General features: G+C 33.5%; 1 protein-coding gene across 1 annotated transcript; it reads right to left on the bottom strand.

Moving 5' to 3' along the window:
* Window positions 1-8,175: 8,175 nt before the first annotated feature.
* On the bottom strand, window positions 8,176-10,346 carry LOC131040631 (heterogeneous nuclear ribonucleoprotein Q-like). The gene has a single exon (XM_057973586.2). It carries the CDS (start codon window positions 10,257-10,259, stop codon window positions 8,313-8,315), a length of 1,947 nt encoding a protein of 648 aa, XP_057829569.2. The 5' UTR covers window positions 10,260-10,346; the 3' UTR covers window positions 8,176-8,312.
* Between the last annotated feature and the right edge of the window lie 10,370 nt (window positions 10,347-20,716).

Raw genomic sequence — 20,716 nt, 5'->3', positions numbered from 1 at the left:
ACAATTGCCCAATTCCCTTCTGAGGTAGTATCATCCAAACTCTTTCTCCTTTTAACATATTTTGATATTGTCCTTCTACTAAAACCAAACTTAGATGACAATGAAGAGATTTGTCTTTTTTGAGGCAATCTTTTGTTTACTAAAGATGTCAACATCACTCTTCTTGAAATGGTCTTATCTATTGTTCGAGATTTTTTACCAATGTTCACCAAACCTTTCTTAACATTATCAACAATAGATTTTTGTAGTTGAGAAGTTTTCCTCTTTTGACTTGTTGTATCTATACCCAACAATTTCAGTGGATCTATTAAGTCTTTACGAGTAAGTACAATTGATAACAATTGAGCTTTTTCTAGTGTAGTATCAAGATTGTAGAAATGAGACATTATTTCTTTTGCACTTTTATTCATTGACCTCCTTTTAGTATGTCTAGGTTCTTCACTGAGACGTTTCAACTCATCCACATCCATTTCAAGTAAATGATCTAAATTTTTATAAGAAATATTTCTCTTCACTTGTTTAGCTAGATCCACAATATGCTCATCCATAACAGTGGTAGGAGGTAAGGAGCCTGACCCCTCTCCTTCAACCTCCATTGGTTCAACTTGGGCAAGCTCCTCCCTATGTTCATCAACTATATTGTGTTCTTCAACAGGTTTGTTTGCCTTGACTCCCACTTCAAAACTCCCTTCTTCTCGAGCCCGTTCTGCACATAATTTAAGATGACAAAGAATATTTTTAATGCAACAAAATTCCAAGTTTAATTTGAAACCAAATTTTCAAGACATTTAGTAAGACGTTTAAAAATTATGTCATAACAGGTGGACTATAATGTCATGTATTTAAGACCTATTATTGCATAATAGACCTCCTAATATCACATGTAATAGGTCCTAATATGATCTGCATAATATAGGTCTTAAGGGGACTCTTGAGTATAATGTGAAATGTTTTTGCATATGTGAAGTCATATAAATAGAACCTATTATGACATAATAGGTTCTAAATTTGTGTCACATTTAAGACCTATAATTACATAATAAGTCCTAATATCACATAATAGGCCTTATTATTACTTAATATGACTACGTATGCAAAAACATTTCACATTAATATAATTGACTCCTGTTAAGACATATATATTATGTGATATTAAAGGAGCTATCACATGAAATTAAGTACTTGTCTTAAATTTGATATAAGTTAGAACCTAAATTATGACATAATAGGTCTTATTAATTTTATGACTTAATACAAGACCACATATGCAAAAACATTTCACATTATACTTGACTCCCCTTAAGACCTATATTATGCAAATATTAGGACCTATTATGTATGTGATATTAGGACCTAAATTATGCGATAATAGGTCATTAATTTATCACATGTACATAATAGGCCCTAATATATCATAAATATAGACCTCTTAAGGCTCGGACTCAACTATATAATGTGAAATGTTTAAATTGCATACGTGATCATGTTATTAAGTCACAATAAGACCTATTATGTCATATATAGGTTATATTATGTCATATTTAAGATAGGTATTATCGCAGATAATAGGTCTTAATATCACATAATAGGTCCTAGTATCACATAATATATGTTTTAAGGGGACTCAAGTATAATATGAAATATTTTTGCATACACTTGAAAACAAAGAAGACACAATGTTTGTTTGTTTGAAAGTGTTTGATTATTTTGATCATGCAAGCACAAATCCTAGGGCTGGACGAGACAGTAGTTGTTGAATCTCACTTGGGGGGTTACCCCGAGCTACACAATTCAAAGTAGATACTTAGGTGCTTGACCCCATTGGCTCCTCTCCACAACACTCACTTCTCTAGGGCAGCCAAGCACCAGTCCCCACGAAAACACCCCGTGGTGAAATTTGTATCTCTACTAAGAACCGTAAGAATGTGAGCCGCTTCAGAGGTCCAACCTCCTGTGCCAACAACTAGAAGGTGTTTGGCTTCTAACACAAAAGGTGTCTAGTAAGGGCATCTTTCGGGTGGCTATAATCAGCAGCGTGTTATGCTTCGTTAAATGGAAGGCCTCCCAGCCTATAGAGGTTGCTCTCTATAGGGTTTATGGGGAGTCGTAACATCGTTATAGCAGTATGTAACACCCGTTGCTTACAATTTTCATCACAAACACATTTATTTATAGTGGCTTGGAAGAGCTTGGCTTTAGCTTGTTACCACTTTGGTTCGTTCCCTCTCATGAAGCCTTAAGGGCTACTCAGGAGGTAGGCCCCTTTCTAAGGATAAAACAAAAAGAGCCTATTGCTGAAGACACAAAAGACAAGTTTGTTAATTTTAGAGCACCAATTGAAGTGTTTGCTAAACTATAAAGACACATGGTTTCAAAATCTAAATTAAATTATATAATTATGGACTATCTAAATTAAATTATAAATTATAAATAATAAATGGGAAAAAGAGAGGTCCTAAAGATCTAAATTTTAAATTTAAACCATGATCTATTATAAATGGACTTAATTATATAGGAGAAAAAGTCAATTACACAACAAAACAAGTTAATGGAATTTGAAATTTGCAAATACACATATTACTTCAAATTAAAGCATAATTAATTTTAATTAAAACGAGATTATTTTTAATCCTACTATTTCCAATTAATTTAATAAAAATAACATCATTTAGAATTATTATATAAATTAAATTAATTTTCATTAAAAATATTAGATAAAAAAATATTTAACTAATACTAACAAATAAACACAATTTTTGGTACGTAATACATATAAAATTAAATAGAAATAAAAACAAAAAATACATACTTGCATCATGATATCTTTGCCTTCTTTGTTCTCGATATCTTTGTTCCGTTTCGGGAGAATAATTCCTTGAAGTCTTAATTTGCCTTCTCTTCTTGTTCCCCATGCTTTAAAAAAAACCTTCAAATATCTTCAAATTATTGCCCTCAAAATAATTTTCAAATGCCTTCTTTCATCCAAAAATGTGAATTGTTTTAATCATTTGTGTGTTAAAAAATGAAAAAAAATATGTATATTTATACGACTGTACTAAAATGTAAAAAAAATAAAAATTGAGTCGGCCAGGATTCGAACGAACGTCCGAAGTTAGAAAAGGTTGGGTTCGTTTGAACCCGATATTTATATAAATGTATGTGTCATAAATTTGCTTTGGGGTTTCAGAGTTCTGAGGAATTTTTGCCTTCGGACCTCTGGTTCAAGGCACAAATGAAATAATCTTGATAACCCAAAAATATTAGATGGTAGTACTTGGAGCAAGCTTTCCAACAAGTATAATTTTATTACATTGTGAATTTATTATGTTCTTGTTTTTTTAATTTTGTGGAATATTGGTTTTTCACCGAACATGAACTTCTCTGTTAAACGCATAGGGAAAAATAGGAAACTAATTCAAAAAAATTCTGAAAAATATCTATGCCCCAGGTATTGATGTCTTCTTTCTAACAAAAACAAAGGAAATTGAATTTCGATATATATAAAACAAGTTATGTGTTCAAATTTAAACCTATGTCTGAATTATGACTAGTCAGACTTCAAAACTTAATAAAATGAAAAATATCCAACATATCACTATCAAACCAACTGCAAGCCTTGGATATTGATGTTACAAACCAAAATTCGAAAGAATTGATTTTTCATCATTTATAGAGAAACATTATGTGTTTCGGGAGGCACATCACTCTTAAAAAATGTAGTTTGTTATAAAAAACTAATTTTTGAGGAAGATGGAAAATTAAAAAAAAATCCTTCAAAAAAATTTGAAAAAATATATATAGAATCTACAAACAAAATGCTCCTAATCACTAATTTACATCATCTTCAAAATTTTAATAGTTTAAAAGTTATAGTTCTCGGAAGTTGAAGATTATTTTAAAAATGTTCATCTTAGTTCCCACTTTTTTGCCATTTTTGACACTAAGATGAACATTTTAAAAATAAAATTAACAAACTTGTCTTTTGTGTCTTCGGCAATAGGCTCTTTTTGTTTTATCCTTAGAAAGGGCCCTGCCTCCCAAGTAGCCCTTAAGGCTTGCTAAGAGGTAACGACCCAAAGTGGTAACAAGCTAAAGCCAAGCTCTTCCAAACCACTATAAATAAATGTGTTTGTGACGAAAGTTGCAAGCAACGGGTGTTACATGCTGCTATAACGATGTTATGACTCCCCGTAAACCTTATAGAGCGCAACCTCTATAGGCTGGGAGGCCTTCCATTTAACGGAGCGTAACACGCTGCTGATTATAGCCACCCGAATGGATCCCCTTACTAGACACCTTTTGTGTTAGAAGCCAAAAACCTTCTAGTTGTTGGCATAGGAGGTCAGACCTCTGAAGCGGCTCACATTTCCCTTACAAGGAACCCCCTTGATGCAATATTAGGTGCCTTGTACGCGTCATAAATTTGCTTTGGGGTTTCAGAGTTCTGAGGAATTTTTTCCTTCAAACCTCTGGTTCAAGGCACAAATGAAATAATCTTGATAACCCAAAAATATTAGATGGTAGTACTTGGAGCAAGCTTTCCAACAAGTATAATTTTATTACATTGTGAATTTATTATGTTCTTGTTTTTTTAATTTTGTGGAATATTGGTTTTTCACCGAACATGAACTTCTCTGTTAAACGCATTGGGAAAAATAGGAAACTAATTCAAAAAAATTCTGAAAAATATCTATGCCCCAGGTATTGATGTCTTCTTTCTAACAAAAACAAAGGAAATTGAATTTCGATATATATAAAACAAGTTATGTGTTCAAATTTAAACCTATGTCTGAATTATGACTAGTCGGACTTCAAAACTTAATAAAATGAAAAATATTTAATATATCACTATCAAACCAACTGCAAGCCCTGGATATTGATGTTACAAACCAAAATTCGAAAGAATTGAGTTTTCATCATTTATAAAAAAAAATTATGCGTTTCGAGAGGCACACCACTCTAAAAAAATGTAGTTTGTTGTAAAAAACTAATTTTTGAGGGAGATGGAAAATTTTTAAAAAATCCTTCAAAAAAATTTGAAAAAAATATATATAGAATCTACAAACAAAATGCTACAAAGCACTAATTTACATCATCTTCAAAATTTTAATAGTTTAAAAGTTATAGTTCTCGGAAGTTGAAGATTATTTTAAAAATGTTCATCTTAGTTCCCACTTTTTTGTCACTTTTGATTCTAAGATGAACATTTTTAAAATAAAATTAACTTGTCTTTTGTGTCTTCAGCAATAGGCTCTTTTTGTTTTATCCTTAGAAAGGGCCCTGCCTCCCAAGTAGCCCTTAAGGCTTGGTGAGAGGGAACGACCCAAAGTGGTAACAAGCTAAAGCCAAGCTCTTCCAAGCCACTATAAATAAATGTGTTTGTGACGAAAGTTGCAAGCAACGGGTGTTACATGCTGCTATAACGACGTTATGACTCCCCATAAACCCTATAGAGTGCAACCTCTATAGGCTAGGAGGCTTTCCATTTAACGGAGCGTAACACGCTGCTGATTATAGCCACCTGAATGGATGCCCTTACTAGACACCTTTTGTGTTAGAAGCCAAAAACCTTCTAGTTGTTGGCACAGGAGGTCGGACCTCTGAAGCGGCTCACATTTCCCTTACAAGGCACCCCCTTGATGCAATATTAGGTGCCCCCCACCCCCCCGCCACCCTCCAACCCCAATTTTTAACACTTTATAATTTAGATCTTTTTACAATGTAACAAGGTCCAATGCATTGGAACTATAATATGGGTCTCAATTTGAGCTATTGAACAACAATTATTAAACAAATTTTTTTTTGTAAAATGACCTATTTTAATGCATTTGCACATATAATCATAAAAAGATGTCTAAAGTAAGATCAGACCTAGAATTCCAACCACTTCAGAATTAATATGAAATGAGATTTCCAATGACTATTCACAATAAAAATATTGACTTCTTATTACAACATAAAGAAAAAGCTACCCCCCTTTACAAGCATTGGACGTTTGTCAATAAAATATTAATTTCACACACACACACACACACACACACACACACACACACACACACACACACACACACACACACACACAGAGAGATACATATATATAACATATACATATATGCACACATACACACACACATGTGCATGCATATATAAAATTTTCATTTACTTTGTCATTTTGATCAAATTTGACCAAATAACATAAACAACATTGTTGGTTTTTAAATTATTATTTAACAATGATAACGCTATTTCCTTTATAAATAAACAATTATGACAATTATACAATAAAAACCATTCTATGCATTCAATTGCAATGAAATGGTTTATTTAATTATCATAACTATATGATTTACTAACTTATGATTTCATAAAAAACATGCAGTGCAACATTCAAATTATTGAATACAACTACTTATGCATCCACGTGGTTTGTGCAATAAGATCACTCAAACCGTTAGTTGCCAAAAAGATAAGACTCTTCCACCTCGAATGTGTTCTCGCCTTTGACAAGTACTTGCACTCAATTACAACTGGAGCTTCATTAGTAGGTTAGTCCGCAAACCATAGCCAAAGAGAAGATACATGCATTACATCATCATTTCAAAATTTAAATTTCATGCAATTATGATTAATGATTAATTTCAAAAACAAATTTATGCATAATCATTCAACATAAAACAATTATCTATAATTTTCATCATTTTTTAAATTTTTCTAAGCAAATAAAAAGTCAGGATGTGACATAGTCCAATAATGAGGGTTGGTAGCCAACAAAATTCTATTAACCAAAAGAGGGTCAATCTTGAAATTGAAATTATCCTTCCAAGCTCTATTCTTAACAATACTTGATAGTCCAACACCAATTTCAAATTTTTGGGAGCAAGCAACTAATCTTATTCTCCCTACCAAAAAATAGATGGGGATTTGTATATGAGGATTACAAAGTCCCTTTAGATTCCATGTAATGAACTCTATTTTCAAAATTTGGAGGAATGTCTAGACCTACTCCATTCCATATTTCTTTAACTACCATCAACAACCTCCTTAGATGTTTCCCTCACATGAATTTCCTTTTGGTTAGATCTACCCTTCTTCATTTCCAACCCAATGTCAACATGCTTCTTTGAATTTCTTATCATTCTAAGACATGATTTATTTGTTATGATATTTACATGTTTCCATATGATTATCACATTCATATCTTGTGTCATTATTTTTATGGTTACATACTTAGGTTATGATCATTATCATTTTCTTATATCTAATGATGGCATATTTACGATCTTTATTGTGCTTTCATTATCTTCTATATTATTACATGATCCTTATTTAACATTTATGGTTCACGGTCATTAAATTGGTTATTGTAGGGGCTTGACTAAAGAGAAATTGAACCTCACTTAGCAAGCTACCAAACTATCACACCACTTCAAGCATAGGTATAAGCTATGATGGATATATAATAGTCACCAATTCCCTATCAGTTCACTTTGGCGGGTCCACATTCAATTTTGCATTCTAGTTCACCTCCATGGACATGGAGATCAATTCCAAAGGTACAAATGTAAATCAAAATAGAACACAATCAGTTTAAAACTTCTAAGACATTCATCTAAACAAGACCTTAATTTTGAAAATATTGATGAAGCAAATTTTAATATTATTTAACTCATTGACACATTTAGAATTAATTACTTTACAATATTTAAAATGTGAACTAGTAGTCTAAGCACCTAGTCATTTTAAACATAAAGAATAAACATGAGAACATCTTTATGAGTTATTTTTTATTTTATTTTTAAAAGTCGGGTAAACTTTTTAAAAATTCACTGATGACACTAGCATGACACATCCTCCTATACCAAGGGACCTCATTCCCATGTAACAATATTAAGGCTCAAACCCATGAACACATTGGATCAACAAAAACACAAGTTTGTGATCACAATGACCTAGAGGGAGTTTGAATCTTGGTGATCACAACAACTCCACCGCTTAACCAATACAATGTGAGATGAATTCATCTTTATGAATTATTTTTAACAACTGATCATTTTTTATAATTTTTAAAAAATTATATTTTATTAATTAAAAATATAAAATCAATATCTATCGAATGTAAATAAACTTTATCAAATTTTCAAAATATATTATTTATTTTCAATCCTTGGGAAAAAAAAACTTTTTATTACAGAATTGAATGGTTGACATCCTTCAAGAGCAAGAAGGCATGGCAAAATCATTTGACATTTATTAAACACAGCTTTGCAGCAGAGAAATTGAAGCCTTTGTATCGAACTTCGGATTTGAAGAGATCAGTAGGGACCAAAACGTCGGCTTCTTGACGGTCTCTCATCATTCCTACCTGATTTTCTTGAACCATAATTCCTTGAACTTCTTTCAGTAGGATTGCAATGAGATCTTCTTTCTCCAATTGATCTAATTGAATAATTTGTTTCAGCAGGACTGTAATGAGATCTTCTTTCTCCATTTGCTCTAATTGAATAATCTCTTTGAGCAGGACTGTAATGAGATCTTCTATCTCCACTTGATCTAATTGAGTAATTTCTTTGAGCAGGACTGTAAAGAGATCTTCTATCTCCACTTGATCTAATTGAGTAATTTCTTTGAGCAGGACTGCCTTGAGATCTTCTATCTCCACTTGATCTAATTGAATAATTTCTTTGATCAAGCCTGTTATAAGATCTTCTTTCTCCACTTGATCTAATTGAATAATTTCTTTCAGTGGGGCTGTAATCAGATCTTATTCCACCACTTGACCTATTTGAATTTGATATAGTTCCATAAGAAGCAGATCCAGGTGATATAAACGGAGCTGCAAATGCACCCATCAAATTTGTTGGTGATTGTAACATATATGCAGTCCTACCATTATCAAGTCTCGTGCTTTCATACGCATTGTTTGCACCATAAACATAATATGGATAATTTGGCATCTGAGATGGATAGCTGTAGTGTCCCATACTCTGTTGAGACTGGCCATAATGTGTATAATTTGGTATCCGAGATGGATAGCTGTAATGTCCCATGCTCTGTTGAGACGGGGGTTTTCTCTCACCTTTTTGTCTTGCCATGCTAGCAATCAACTCATGCCCCTCAATCACATATTTCTCTGACTTATCAATTGCTTTCAGAGCACTGGGATGCTCTGCAAAGTGAACAAAACCATAATTCTTCAGTGGAAAAAGCAGAACTTTTGTGATCTCTCCATGTGGGCTAAACAATTCTCTCATCTGTTCTTCTGTGACATTCTCAGGCAAATTACTCACATGCACTTGCTTCATCCGTTCAGAGCTACCATTGTTTTTCGCCCACTGCACAGTTATGACCTTGCCTTCCAACATAAACTGAGACCGTATCATGTTTTTCATTGATTTTTCAGCACAGGCATGATTATAGTAATCAGCAAAGCCAAACCTACGATTCCTTGAGGAATCATCTGCACCCTTAATCAGTTGTATGTGCTCAAATCCGGGGCCCTGCTCAGACACCCTTTTTGCAACATCCTCTTCTTTCAAATGAGATGGGATGTTGCCAAGAAACAAACGATTCTTTGCTTGGTGTTTCAAAACCCTAATTTCCCTATCCTTGCAAACCCTACCATTCAGCTCTCGTATGGCCCTGTCTGCAACTCTTTTGCTTGTAAAAGTAACAAAGGCATGTGTCCTCTGTGTATTTTCTTCCCAATCGATAGTAATATCCACCACCTCTCCACATACTCTGCAGAGATTTCTCAAGTCTTCCTCTGTAACTTCTCTAGAGAGATTGGCTATAAAAATTTGAGTCCCATGAGGAGGAAGAGCCAACAATTCCTCATCTTCTTCATCTTTTTCTCTATCAAACACAATACCTACTTCATTATTCTCATGTTCCCGAGAATCTTCATCTTCAGAAGATCCTTCCGAAGCATTTGAAGCATCATAAACCCCTTCAACTTCATCATCATCACCAGACTCTGTTTCTTGTCGATCCTCATCGTTCTGTGTAATATCAACATCACTATCTTGTTGCCCAATATAATTCTCTGCTTGCAATTCCATGGATTGAGCTTCAGGCTCTTCGTCATATCCACCAATGTCGATTTCCTCCTCACTGGAATTGGCCATCATCTTCAGAATTGGAAACACAAAATGATGCAACAAAAGCACCAAAACTTGGTAAATATATAATGGTTTTTGACAGTCTAAAGATAAAAATGACAATAAACCGTCGTCCTCTTCGTCTTCAAATGCTCGAAACATTTTCGCACAAGAAAATCGAGGAAGATAATTTAGTCCGACTTTAGAACTGCCTGCAACACCCGGCACGTTATCGTGCCGGATGGGGCAGGGATTCGACCCGAGACCGCTCTTCGACTTAACGACTGCTCTATCCACGCGTTAATAAAACTGATCGATTTTTGGTCGAATTTGTTTCGACCAAAGTTGAAAACATAACGTATGAGATATTTAAGCCCTTTCTTTTAGAAATCTAGTTATGTTTAGAAGTTCAAATTTTCTTTATGACTAATTTTTTAGTCCAAGTGGTAATACATGTTCTCTTATTCAAGTGGGCATGGCAGCTTCAAAGTAATTGTATAATTGTAATTTTAGAAAATTAAATCAAATATAGTTAAAAAAGAATAGTGAGAAAATATTTTTATTAAAGAAATATTCACAAAGGTATTAGTTTAATAGAAATTTATAAATAAATCAATTAAGAAGTAAGGACAATTTCAATGTTGGGGAGAGATCTTATTTAATTAAGGTTATACCACATTTCACCTGATAGATACTTGCTATCATCCACACGTTCCTAATCAATAAGAACATTTTTTCCTTCATTAGGATCATCCTACAATTGTTTCTATAAACCCTCAACAAAAACATAATAACAGACAAATGAGAGATTTTTTCCTAATCATAAGGGGTCAGCCCATACTATTGAGAGGAAATGAGAGAGAGGAAACGAGAGAGTGATACAAAAGTAATAACCATCCACCTTGGTAGTTGGATGAGGGAGATGGTAGTAGGATCTAACTAGAATGTTGCCTAAATGGTGGTGGCAAAGTCCAACCAAGATATTGCCTTGCCAATGGTGGGGACAAAGAAGTGGAGGTTCTATAGTAGCTATGAGAGTGAAGCCAAGAGGACTAAAGCAATTACATTATAGATTGGGTAAAGGGGGATTTGGTACAACACATTGGCCATAGTTTAAGGGCCACTCTTTCAATGATAAAGAAGGATTTGGAGATGTGGAAATCTAATGCCACTTTAGTGGCTTGGATGTTACACCCCATTGTGGTATTACTTATTTACTGTTACTTTGTTTAGTTAAAATAATTTAACACATGAATATGATTTGAATATATTTATCTTGATTGAAAATCTGATGAATGAATGTACAATTCAATGGGATATTTTGAAGTGAAAATCTATGATGCATATATGTTTTAATAACAGCTGACTACTGTTGTGATATGCTAAGTTGGATGAAAGAAACGATCAAGCCTTCAGAAGAGAGGAAGAGTATCACTCAAGAGAAGAACTTGGTTCAGTAATCTTAAATGTGTGTCTTATTGAGCTATCACACACTCACAGCCTAGCTGGTCAAATTGAGTTAAATTGTTTAGGATAGTGGTAAGTTGCCTTCTATCGAGTTGGTGATGTTTTGTAATGTTATGGTTTGAATGTCCTTGATTGGAATGCTTCAATAAATCTCTATAGTAGGTTTTCATTTTCATGCAAACATATTATATATTAATCGCTGAATATATATATAGACTGATGAATATGTAAATAGAAGTATTGTTTGGATATTATTTAAATAATGGTTTAAATATGCTCATATATATATATAAGAATCGGACTGTATTTTATTTATTTCTTATTGGCCAAGTCAAAGGAGGATAGACCCCATCCAAGGAGTGTACCTTATTCTTCGCAATGACCATCACCTTACCCACGTGGGTGGTGGGATTTACAAGCAATGCATCACGTATATGGGAAGGAGGGATCGACCACATATGTGGCGTGCTCCCCATTCTTCCTTAGTAAATAGGGAGGTGATGTTAATAATAAGAGGCCTCTTGTTAATAATATTTCATGGTCAATCACCCCTATGAATTGACTAAGTCAAACCACTTTGCTAGGCATAGCAAGTGGAATTTGGTTATGCAAAAAAGGTATTATTGGGCTTCGGCCCTAGCTCACCCGGTTGTGGATCGCAACTTAAGGCGTGGGTATGCTCCCCATGGTCTTGAGTTCGAGTCCCCGACTGTGCTAACTCTGTGTGTGTTGCTACCTTGTGAGTGGGTCATGCACACTGGGGGATTAGTCTTGCTTCAGCAAGGACACCTCCAGATTCCACGATAGTGAATATATAAAAAAAAAGGTATTAATATTAATTCATAGGTAATATAGTTAGAAGCTACATCTAATGTAAAGGTGGACTTAGTCGATAAGCTCATGTGTTAATAAGAGTTAGAAACCTATTTGTTTAGGTAAATGATAAGTATGACTAATCATAATTTGACTTAGTAAATTATGAGAGATTCATAGTAGAATTAAGTTGGACTATTTATGTGTTAACTTTATAGTTGATTGGGAGCCACATAGTCTTAGTGGTGGCATTGGGAGAGAGTGGTGGCGAATTTGAGAACTTAATTATAGCATTAAGTCATTCAAATTCGTGTATATACAGAGGAGCTCTCTTTCTTCTTGAGGCATATCTCTTTTACTTTGCAAATTGTTCATTTCTTATTCATTATTCTTCATTTTTGAGAGGAAGAGGATAGTTCAAGTTTTGTGAGGAAGTAGGATAGTAGTTATCTTTGAGTATTTGTGAGATTCTATGATTGTAGACAAGTTGTGGAGCCAACGTGATTGTGAATAGGAATCAATATTTACGTGGAAGCTATAATCTAGGCATGAGGATTCTATATTTTTCTTTATATTAAAATATTTTTATGTTAGAGAAAGTTGTTGTAGAAGCTTAAGCAATGCAATGATTGAAATTATGTTTACTTATTGTAAATGCATACTTGAGTTGATAGAAACTTGTTATTAATCTTTATGATTGAATTTATGTATATGTATATAATAGCTATGTTAGAAACTATGCAATGGTGTGTATCTTTAGTGTGTAGGAATGATTAATTTACTTAATATGGGGTTAGGATAATCTATGGATGGGAATAACCTAGTTAGTCATCCTATTATTATCTTTATGGGAGTGATATGGAGAATAGAATAAATGGTCAATATATCAAATTGAGCAATGAAGTGGGTGGACATACAATTCACACTCGAAATACTGGGTGATGAATTCTTTGGCCAAAGTAGTGTAAGTTTCCACTTTCTACATTGTTAGTTCATTATGATCTAGGTTTACATACTAGACAGGGAATGTCATACGTATAGGTTGTAGCTAATGAATGGTGGCTCTAGATATGAGGACACAACACTATGCTCACAAGACTATTATTATGTGGTCACCAAACCAATCTCTTCATTGAAGGGTCAAGTCACTCCAGTTAAAAGATGCACGGGGGACTACAAAGTCTTGGTTGCGTGGAAAAGTGCTTTCATATGTTTATGGATTTGCTATTGTTTATGAATTATGGTGCAATGGAAAAGTTGAAATGGGATTTATTTCAAACATGCATCTTGTTTATGAAATGGAAAAATAAAAAAAATATTACTTGTTTGTAGGAAAGCTATTTATTTCACTTGTGGGTTAAATACTTAGTAAATTAAATGGTAGAACAATTGGCATTTTACATTGGACATGAATTTGCATGAGCACATTATAAATCACTAGCAATTTGGAATAAATAGAAAAACTACTATCAATAACATAATAATAAAAATATTGTAGCGTCTACATTTTTAGGTATAAAAAATAATATCCAATCTAAATGCATATCATAGCTAAGAGAATACTATGAAAAGTTGACCCTAACATCAAGAAGGGAACTTTTCCAAGTATAGGGTTTAAGCCTAAAAGTTTACAAAAAATCATGGATCCATTGCTAACCATTTTGTGCCCAAACATAAAATTAGAAAATATGTAAAGGGTTTATGATTGCTCACAAAATGAACATCTTAGATTATATACACCAAGATGTATCAATTGAATGTCAATAAAATGGCCCTAGTAAAGAAAACACCATGCATAATAGGCAACTTTGGGCTCCACAACCACTTTATATAGTGTTTGAAAGAACTTGCCCAAATAAAATTGGGAGATTGGAGAGACTACTTGGTATTCAAATTTTAAAACTATGAGAAGATGAGGTAAAAGACATCTATATCCTTTCTTAGAATTATAACTATGAAAAGGGGTATCACCATACCAAATCCACTTCTTCCACCAAGATTTGGAGCACAAAGATATTTTGTGCAAATTATAAGAAGGGACAAACTTAATTATCACTTTCAAAAGTCTTATTGGTTAGCATGGTTTAAATCAAACTTAGCTTCAACTTGAGGTCAAGAGATCCAAGTGGAATTAGCCTTGGAATAAATATCTCATAGGTACCTGATTCCCCTTCTTAATAGCTTAAGGGATTGCATCATGGAGTAGTTTCTATTGACTTAAATCTCAAACAAAGACTATGAGAGAGCACCATATAGATTGTAGGTTGATTGAAAATCCATTGTAAAATCCATTGACATTCTATAATAGCCAAGGATTAGCAGTTTTATATGCCCGCCATATACTTTTGACCACAAAATTGCCATTAATTTTAATAAAAATGGGAGAAATAGCAAGGGAATAGAAACCAAGGCTATTCCAATGTGGTCACCCATATAGTGAACCAAAAGCAATTCCATTCCATAACAAAAAAATTTAGGCCCCATTGACAACACAAGCTCTAACATTCCACTTAGTGAATACAACAATAGCTTATTTGTTGATGTCAATAAGATAAAGCTCACCAGACTCTCTTGGTAAGCAACAAATGTCCCAAGAAACTTGACAAAAACCTTTATTAGAATCTAAATTAGCCCTAGAAAGTGTATGGTATTAAAAATTAGGATTCACTAATCTAATTATGTAAACAAGGAATCAAACTTATTTCTAATCAGGATACATTAAGGGGAATGAAATCAATAGATTCAATCCCAATTCTAAGATGAAGAGGATTGAATGTGGATTGGGTTCCACTTTCCTTGATTGAGTTGAAAATGATTAATTGAAAGGATGTGTATGGAATGTAGGATCTAGGGTTAAGGATGTGGAATTGGAAATAATTAGGATGCACATATAGTTTCAAATAATTTATATGCAGACATAAAGTACAAATGTGGAAATAAGAAACATAAAGGAACACATGTTTGGAATCTGGACTCAAAAGTGCGGGACAATAGTGCTTGGGTGCCCTTGCCTAGGAGCTAGAAAGAAGACAATAAAGATCTTTTTGAGATTGGGATGTTTTGAATGTTTCCTTGAAGTTTCGCTAGAAAAGTGTCAAACAATGGTGCTTGGGTGACCTTGTACTCACCGTTTTGTCTCTGCAAAAGTTGGTCTTGTGCACCTATGTCTTCTCTTTTTGAATCTATATATTTTATCTCTAGATCCTACCACCTGCATATACAAAAGAGGAACATGGTGTTGTTTGATAGGGGTTTGCTTAGGTGAAACCCCAAGTTGGAATTAACCCTTGAATGAAATTGAAAGAAAAGATATGAAGAAAAATGTTGAATGTTATACCTCAAGCTTGTTGTGGTTGATGATGGTTGGTGATGCAATGCTCTTTGAATGTGATCACAAGTGTTGATGTAATAACATGACATGGCATGACAATAAATAATGAATCAATCATAAACACATGTGCTTGCATGAAAATTGTTGCAACTTGTTGCTCTATAATGCTTATATCTGGAGAATGCTTGAAGAATATGATGGGATGAAATGTTGCCTTGATGCTTGATGGATGTGATGTAATGTGAATTATTGTGATGTGAGTGGATGATGGAAATGAATTGGAGGAATGCTCTTGTATAGGATTCTCAAGGCATTTTGTAAATTAGGTTGACCTCTAATGGCAATATTGAAGTATCAGGATCAGGAATCAGGAAGTAGGCATTAACATATTTGAAATTGGGCCCAAATTAGGGGGAAAAGTATGTCCAAACACCCTTGTCCAGGACAAGGGTGCCCAAACTCCTGTGTCCACCCAAAACAAGTTGAATCAAGTGTGAAACAAGTGCACTCAGTCCTAGGACAGAGGTTCAGATCACTATATAATCATATGACTTCAATTTTGTAGTATAAAGGTAAAAAATACACTTGGAACAAAGCTAGGAGGAAACACACTAAGGAAAGGGCACGTGTAAAAGCACAAGATTGTGTCATTTTTTAGGCCAACTTATTAGCACAAGTGAATTTAAGTAAATCTAACTAAAATTTAATTTTAGTCAAGCATGTGGCCTATTGAGATGCATTATAGCTATCTTATACACGGGCCACAACTTTTCCAATTGGAATTCTCTACTAAATGTATATTTGATACCACTTTAGGTCTAATTACCAAAAAAAAATCTCAATGTTTCAAAACTCCTACTCTTATAAATAATATTTCTTTTGAAATGTTAAAATACCCTTTTATAGATCTATAAGTGATTTTTCTAAAATATATATCTTTTAATATTTTAATATTTTATTTTTATTGAAAGTAGGTCATCAACACTAAAATATAAAGTTGATTATCTTGTAAAGGAAAAACACTAAAATTTATTTAAAATTTTTGAAATAAAAAAATGCACTAGAGAAAAGATTATATGTCAAGAAGATATAATTATTTTCTAACTTGGATAAATAATTAAGAAAAAAGGTGATGCCAAATGGAAAGAGTTATATTTCAGTACATGCAACTTTTTAAATTTATTGAAAAATATATATACCTAAAAAATAGTTAAAAATATATTTTTGCACTAAAGTTTCAAGTTATCAATATACACAAAAAATTGAAGAGAAAAAGGTAAAATTTACTATATAAAGTGTGATGCATTGTGTAAATTCAATTTCAGTATTTTATCAGCAACTACATTATAGTGTTTACTTTATAAGAAAGTATATTCAAATAATTTTTTAATTTTTTTAAAAAAATTACAAACATAAAATATACATTCTATTAGTTTACGTCATTTCAAAATTCAAAACATATGTTTCACTTTTTATTGATTCAATTAAAAAAGTTGAATCAACGTTGACTATTTCCTTTATAAAAGTGTGACACAACTTTGTGCTTTTACCTGCACAAAAAGTAACATAACTTTCTAAAGGGTTATGATTTATGATGCTACATTTAGCCCCCACTTTAGTAGGAGTATGGACTTACTCTCATACTCATAGAAAATGAGAAGAAAGAGAGATAAAGAGACACAAACAACTAGGAGCACGATTACAAAGAGATAAGACATCACTAAATCCAAGGAAACAAGCCCTCAAGCTGAGGATCTTAACTCACATAATCACATACAAGGACAAACAACAAAGAAAAAAACACAAAGTCACATGGAAAGAGAAAGAGCATACATTAATTGATGAGACAAGAAACCATGATCCAACAACTAGCAAGGTGTGTTATGCTATGGGTTCATGGGAGAAGGAGAAAAGAAACATAGATTCAATAGGATAGCAAGCTATTCTATGTTAGGTGATCCATGAAAGAATGAATTCTATGGGAAAACAAGTAGTATTATGTTGTGTGATTCATGTGAAAGGGAAAGGAAGAGTCAAAAGGTCTAGCAAGTTGTGTTATGCTAGTCAACTCATCCTATTATGATATTGTCTAGTTTCAGGAATGAAGCATCTCATCTAAGATTTCAGATATGGTTTCAAGAATGCAACAACTTGTATAAGACAATTTATAGAAAATGCTTGTTTTTAGGAAATGAAACAAGACATCAAGTTTTGTTTCCAACATGTAGCAACCTGTATAAGACAAATGATAGAAAATATCTTATTTTGGGAAATGAAAAATCTCGTCTAAGTCATGAAGTCTAGTTTTGAGCATGTAACAAACCATATAAGTCAAATGATAGGAAATGCCTAGTTTCAATAAATGAAACATCTCATCTAAGACATCAAGTCTAGTTTCAAGCATGTAACAACCCATATAAGAGAAATGATAGAAAATGTTTGGTTTCGGGAAATGAAACATCTCATCTAATACATCAAGTCTAGTTTCAAGCATATAACAACTCATATAATATAAATGATAGTTGATAAAGGTAACCAAAAATGCATCAAGGAGGCTGCATATATGCCCCCCTTAAGATGTCAACATAGCCCTATGTTGATGTATTAAGGTAGAAAGAAATTCAACAAGGATAAACACCTTCATCACCAAGGAGATATCCTTTTAGGCATCAATTCACATACACTCCAAGTCAAGAGGACATAACACTTTTGAAGCAAGGAAGAGATGGTTGTAAAAGAGATATCTTGCATCAAATGAAAAGGGATCCTTTTGAGGGATGCATAATCAAAATACATCTACCTCCAAGAGGAGATCTTCTAACAAAAATAACATCTTTGACCAAAGAGAGGAGAAAGAGAGACAAGACACACTTTTAACACCTACGAGAGGTCATTTATAGAAACACTTTCAAGCTAGGAAGAAGTCTGAAACCAAGGCCACTAAAGGAAAAGTGAATCCTTGAAAAGAGAGAAGATTGAAATGTTATTCTCTCCCCCCAAGCATGGAGACACGAAGGAAGGACTCATGGTGACCCAGCAAGGACTACTAACACAAGTACAATAATATCCCCCCCAAAGGAGAGAAAGAAGTTCATGTGACCCCCCTAGAAAATGTGAGGTCATGAACTCCATGTGAGGAAATGCTTCCTCCCAAAACGAATAAGAGAAGAGAAACCATGCAACCTCCTCCCAAAATACCTCCTATAGCACTGGTAGATTCTTGACACTAGATGTTGAAGATAATCCATGATTGCTAAACAATGTTTCTCCCCTTGGGAATAAAGAGAACCACATAATTGTGCATATAATCTTCCTGTTTCGAATAGGAACATACAAGAAGAAGAAGGAATATATTTGAATGACGCACAAAATCCAAAGATGAAGATGATGCTTTCAAAGAATGCTCAATGATCTCCAAGAAAATGTTGTTGTGTGACGAATATTTGGGAACAAGGACCATAGATGTATTGTGATAGCTAAACCCATAAGAATCTAATAATACTACAGAAGGTGTCAAGATAGATGATGACTGAATCTGATATGTGGACTCATGAATAACTGCAAAATGAATCAAGATGTATTAGATAAAAATTAGGAATTAGAGTTTCAATTAAGATAATAAAACCACTAATTAGCCAAATTAACCTAATACATTGAAAGAGGACTGAACTCAATAGATCTAGCCACAATCCAAATAGGGAAAGGGTTGAAATTCTGATTAGATTCATTGGTTGTTGATAATTATCCTTTTTCTTAGTTGAATTTGAAAGGTTAATTGTGAAATTAGGGTAAAACCATGAATAATTGAAGTAAACTATCGAAAAAAGACTACTACAGATATCCCACAAAGCCAAAAACTGATATTTGGGTAAAATAAGATATTTAGAACCTATTTCCAAAAGTTCAACCTAATTTTTTGGGACCAAGTAGTAAAAATTCACCCTGGTCCTCTGAATTTCGCTCCGTCGAAAGCTGAACCTGTTCGTCATTGTTGATTCTGTTGGAATCCTTGAGTACAACTCCCAAACCTATTTTTTGCACACAGAAAGAGAGGGAAAGATGTTTGGGATGGGGATTTGCCTTAGGTCAAACTGTGGTTTAGGAATTAACCTTTAAATTGAAATAGGAATTGAAATGGAAATTATTGTAAAATGCTTTCCTTTTGAGGGAAACGCTAGATCTAAAATCAAAATGCTTGTAAATGAAATATACCTTGATGAAGTTTTGTTTTGTCCTCATGCAAGGGATTTAGGGTTTCATGTAGAATGTCTTCAAAGAAGGTTGATCATGGATGCCATCTTGAATTCATAAACTTGACTTTACTTCTACTCCAATGCTTGATGAATGATCGACTACTTGCTCACTTGAATTGAATTTTCCTTTAGGCTCACATTTTTTGCCTCTTGAAAAAGTTATGTTTTCAAATGAGAGGGGTGTACCTCCTTTTATACTTGACTGCCCAAAAATTAATTAAATTTGTGAAGTAGATCGACACGAGATCAGATTTCTTGCTCATTTGAGATTACCATTGTGGGGACCCAAAATGAACCCTAATTAGGCACCCTGATCCTATCAATTAGGACTCAAGCTTGGAGGAAAGGCAAAGAAGAAGATGAAAAAGAAGGATTGCAGGTGGTATGAGTAGAATCGGAACAAATATCAAGCATTAGAATTAGAAGTGCCAAGGTGAGGTCTAAGCGAGGAAGAAATTGCATGCAGATACAATTTATGATGCTACACATGATATTAGCTAATGCAGGTGAAGCAAGAGCAATAGTATTTGAAGGAAATGATGATGCAACTTCATTGAAGTTGACATCGAATAAAAGATGAATACCCTCAATGGCATCATGCAAATTTGCAAGGTGAGTTTCTACAATAAAAAATGTGATGTTTAATAGATATGCATCCCAATGTGGCAGATCTAGAGAAACAATATCAATGACCCGAGGCAAATAATCAAGGGAATTCATGGATGAGTCAATAATAGATTCAAATGGAGCAATAG

The sequence above is a fragment of the Cryptomeria japonica genome, chromosome 1, assembly GCF_030272615.1.
Source record: "Cryptomeria japonica chromosome 1, Sugi_1.0, whole genome shotgun sequence".
Classification (NCBI taxonomy): domain Eukaryota; kingdom Viridiplantae; phylum Streptophyta; class Pinopsida; order Cupressales; family Cupressaceae; genus Cryptomeria; species Cryptomeria japonica.
Note: the sequence above shows the minus strand (reverse complement) of the source record. Positions and strands in the feature narration are given on the sequence as shown.